The sequence below is a fragment of the Ammodytes marinus genome (assembly GCF_949987685.1).
Source record: "Ammodytes marinus genome assembly, contig: scaffold_111, whole genome shotgun sequence".
Taxonomy (NCBI): domain Eukaryota; kingdom Metazoa; phylum Chordata; class Actinopteri; order Uranoscopiformes; family Ammodytidae; genus Ammodytes; species Ammodytes marinus.
In genome coordinates, this window is record NW_027648125.1 from 55,001 (window position 1) to 60,000 (window position 5,000).

Here is a 5,000-nt window from a genome sequence, read left to right on the forward strand (position 1 = left end):
GGGCAAGTGATCAGGCTAACGGGGGCAAGTGCCAGAGGGAACATTTTCTTTTCTCTTTTATTGAAAACCTGTCAGGTGTGAGGTGTGCACCATTGGGCTTTGCAGTAAAAAAACTACTAAAATAATAAGAAAACAATGTAGAAATTAAATGTTGGAATACAAGCCTTTCTTTAATCAAAACCAGCTGGTAAGGTAATGCAGCTAGTGCCAAGTCGGTTCCATATGGGTGTAGTATTCCTTTAAAAGGAATACTACACCCATATGGAACCGGCGTTCATTAAAAAATCGCTATTATAATATCATGAATGACGTTTTTCTTCCCTCAGTCTTCCCTTGGCCCAGCTGTCCTGTTAATCCTAACCCTACATTTCCCCACGTGTGATGTCACACATGGTAAAATGTAGGGTTGGACAGTGAGACCATAAAACACTCTTTCTGCCTTTTTCTCAGGCTAGGATGAACCAAATTTTTAAATGTTTGCACATTTATACTACATTAGGATCTCAGAGTTCAATACACCTTCATTTTCCCACCGGTGAAGTAGGGCTTTAAGTATGAGCTATACATGTAGAGACCAATACGCCATGTTCCATCATTTCTTATATATATGGATTTTAAATCCATTTGTGTGTGTGTGTGTGTGTTGTGTGTGTTGTTGTTATTCTGTGTGTGTGTGTGTGTGTGTGTGTGAGTCTGTGTTTGTGTGGTTTTGTGTGTCTGTCTGTCTGTTTGTCTGTCTGTCTCTCGTTCTGTGTTTGTGTGCGTGTGTGTCTGTGTTTGTCTCGTTGAGTGTGTCTGTGTTCGTATCTGTGTGTGTGTGTGTGTGTGTGTGTGTGTGTTTTTGTGTGCCTCTGTTGCATGTAATCCAGTTTAATATGTGGCCCCTTCCTCTCCTATTGTCTGAACACTTTACCTGCGGTCTCTGCCACTGAAAGGCACAACGTGGATCCCGAGAGGTCCACCATCGTTTGAGACCTCCACCAGTTTGATTATCTCTCTATGGATATGTGATGGAGGGATGAGGGAGGGAGGGAGGGAGAGAGGGGGGAGAGGGAGGGAGGGAGAGAGAGAGGGAGGGAGAGAGAGGAGAGAGAGGGAGGGAGGGAGGGAGAGGGAGGAAGGGAGGGTGGGAAGATGAGAGGGAGGGAGAGGGAGGGAGGGAGGGAGAGAGAGAGGGAGAGAGAGAGGGAGGGAGAGAGGGAGGCAGGGAGAGAGAGGGAGGGAGGGAGGGGGAGAGAGGGAAGGAGGGAGAGAGAGAGGAAGAGAGAGGGAGGGAGGGAAATAGGGAGGGAGGGAGGGTGGGAGGGAGAGAGGGAGAGGGAGAGAGAGAGAGAGGGAGAGAGGGAGGGAGGGTGGGAGAGAGAGGGAGGGAGAGAGGGAGGGAGGGTGGGAGAGAGAGGGAGGGAGGGAGATAGGGAGAGGGAGGGAGGGAGAGGGAGGGAGAGAGAGGGAGGGAGGGAGGGAGAGAGAGAGAGGGAGAGAGAGAGGGAGAGGGAGGGAGAGGGAGAGAGAGAGGGAGGGAGAGAGAGAGAGAGGGAGAGAGAGGGAGGGAGACAGGGAGGGAGGGAGAGAGGGAGGGAGAGAGGGAGAGAGGGGGGAGAGGGAGGGAAGGAGGGAGGGAGAGAAGGAGAGAGAGAGGAAGGGAGAGAGGGAGGGAGGGAATAAAGGAGGAGTGGTGACACCATGTGGGGAAAAAAACAAAAACAGAAAATGAGGTGATAAAGAAAATAAACAAAATGGTGACAACAACAACAGAACAGACTGGTGTAAATAATAAATACATCAACTCAGAACAAGCATAAAGCAGAACCTATAAGAGGAAGGAGGCAGTCAACTGAAAAATACATACAAAACAAAGCAATTCAAATAATTCACACACATTTAAAGAGTTCACAGGAATAAATCATACACACACACACACACACACACAGTTAGGGAATGGGGATCGAGAGCCCATAAACCAAATTGGTACCGGTTTTAGACTGGTTGGTACCGATATAGCGATAAGCTCTTCGACAAATGAAACTTATGTAGCATTTTCAAATTCTTAACCGTCCCCTAATGATGCAATTACGTTTGAAGTAGTGTGATGTGTAACTTCTTGTTCTGTGGGCATGGTTGACAGTGGGCTAATTTTTTTTTAATTTTTTTTTTCGTCATCAGGTGCAAATGTCTTCATGTAGACTAGCATCAGGGCTTTGTCCTTAATATCTGGAAAGTGTTAGCTGATTACAACTGTCAAACGTGCTGTGAACTTCGAGCTGAGAAAATAGTAACACGCCTAATAATGAAAGGAAGAAAAAATTAGAACTCCATCTCCAACACTGATGGATGTATTTCCGTTATATCCCCCTGGGCTGTGTAACATTTGATTGCTTTTTTAATATTGTTTAAGACGCCATTTTCAACCTTTACAAAGCTCAAAACACAAATCACAGCCGTATTCTTTTCCTGTTGCTGCATTCTCCACCTGTTAATCCTCTAGGCCTTAAAAAAAACATATACAGCTCCGGAAAGAAATTAAGAGACCAGTCTGGATTGTTCTTCAATCTTCATCTCTACATTACTTAATGAAAATGCTCTTAATGACAAAACATGTACTGGGAATTTGGTAGAATTGTTGTCAGTAGTTTATATTATAAAACCAAAATGTTCATTCTACTCAAACATATGCCTATAGATAGTCAAACGAGAGACACTGAAACATTTGGAGTGGTCTCTTCATTTTCTTTCCAGAGCTGTATTCACGTAAACATTGTATTACAAGAAGCCAAAATCTAGCGGTCTCACAGTTTTTTGATACAATGAGTATAATAGGCTGGGAGGAAAATGGGTCTCTTGTTGACAACAACAGAGGCGAGAGAGAAAGCCGGCAGAGTGTGTGTGAGAAAATCATAGGCATAATAATAGCGAAAAAAATACCATACCTGCATATTAAACTGGATTACATGCAACAGAGGCACACACACACACACAGATACGAACACAGACAGAGAGACAGACAGACAGACACAGACACACGCAGATATGAACACAGACACACTCAACGAGACACACACAGACAGACAGACACACACAAACACACACAGACAGACAGAAACACACACAAAACCACACAAACACAAACAGATACAGACAGACAGACAGACAGACAGACATACAGACATACAGACAGACAGACACAGACACACACACACACACACACACACACACACACACACACACACACACACACACACACAGAATAACAACAACACACACACAGTGGTTAATAGCCTGGGTGAGTGCGTGGGAGACACAAGCTCCGGTGGCGAGACGAGGATCAATTAGCTCCCACAAAAGACACTTATGTAAATCAGGAGGAAGAAGGGTTGAAATGATGATGTTATACAAACAAACCTGGACTGATATATACAGAAGTGTCCGGTGTACCTTTAAAGAAGTGCTCATGTGATGTGTGCTATTATGAAATAAAGCTGAAAGGAGTAATCGAACAATCAATCATTCAAAATTAATCCGCCAGCTATTGTGATAATCGATTAATCATTTTGAGTAATTTTTTTAGACATTTAAGACACTTCTAAAAAATAAATAAATAAATAAATAAAACAAACATCTGGTTTATTTAATCCTCGTATGACAGTCAAAGACCTACTTCACCGGTTGGAATATGAAGGTGTATTGAACTCGGAGATCCTATGTAGTATAAATGTCCAAAAAAAATTGAAGTCGGTTCATCCTAGCCTGAGAAAAGGCAGAAAGAGTGTTTTTTTAACCCTATATTTCTCTTTCTCGTGACATCACAGAAAGAGAAATATAGGGTTAAAAAAATACGTACTTTGTAAATATTACTGTGATGTCTTTTACTGTGACATCACAGTAATATTTACAAAGTAAGTTTTTTTTTAACCCTATACTTCTCTTTCTGTGATGTCACGAGAAAGAGAAATATAGGGTTAAAAAAAACACTCTTTCTGCCTCAATAAAGAGAATTCAATACACCTTCATATTCAAACCGGTGAAGTAGGCCTTTAACTGAAATATCTTTGTGTTTTGGACAAAAAAAGTAGGATCTTTTCAGTGAGTTGTTTTGGTTACAGCAGAAGTGTGAGTGAGTGTAAACAGGGAAAAGTTTGGAAGCAGAATGATGACATAGTGAAGTTCTTACTCCAGTGAGCTTCCAGGTGCATTGTGGTCCATACAGGAGTCATGTGATGTAATGTGAATACACAGGTTGCGTTCCGAATCGCATACTCTTTCTTTTTTCTATTCTACATACTACATCCGACGATAAAAAGAATCTAGTTAGGATGCAGTAGGCATACTATCGGGACATACTTTACTCTCTTATTTCATCATAACATTGCGCCTCGATCTTGCCTCTTGCTTTTATATCCGTCGCATCCCCTTTTGTTTTCATATGGAGGCTTCGTCGATGTGACGTCACTTCACGTGCGCACTGGATTGTGGGTCAGAATCGCCCCAAATAGGATGCACTTTTCAACACTAACAATCTTGGCCGCATGAAGTAGGACATCCGGGTACTTCTAACCATCCTAAATCTGGCCACAAGAATCGGGACATCCTAAATCTTTTTTCTACCATACTATATAGTAGAAAGTATGCGATTCGGAACGCAACCTCAGTCAGTCTTGTTTGAGTACGGTAGGTTATATGGTCTCGTCAGTGAGTTGTTTTGGTTACAGCAGAAGTGTGAGTGAGTAAACAGAGAGGCAGAAGAATATAGGTTATAAAAATAAAATAAAAATGTAAATTGTTAAAATGCTACAATTCCCATACCATTGTACATTGTCGCAAAAAAGAAATGTAACCATTGTGAAATATTACAACTTGTGTGACATTGTGCATCTCCTGTCTAACAAACAACACACATACATATAAGAAAAAAAGGAACAGAATTATGAGCTAAGTGTAGTTCTTACTCTAGTGAGCTGCTAGGTGCATTGTGGTCCATACAGGAATCAGCCCGGCCCACCGGC

General features: G+C 42.2%; 1 protein-coding gene across 1 annotated transcript in view; it reads right to left on the bottom strand.

Moving 5' to 3' along the window:
* The window catches only part of LOC307271006 (partitioning defective 3 homolog), a gene marked incomplete at its 3' end in the record, with an annotated part of 72,078 nt that overhangs the window by 40,443 nt on the left and 26,635 nt on the right, over nucleotides 1-5,000 (bottom strand). Inside the window, exons 4-5 of the mRNA XM_080054890.1 lie at nucleotides 4,944-5,000; nucleotides 914-997 (exon numbers count right to left, since the gene is read on the bottom strand). The exon at nucleotides 4,944-5,000 is cut by the window's right edge and continues 35 nt beyond it. Coding sequence (XP_079911016.1) covers nucleotides 914-997; nucleotides 4,944-5,000 — 141 coding nt within the window. The remainder of the gene's footprint in view (nucleotides 1-913; nucleotides 998-4,943) is intronic.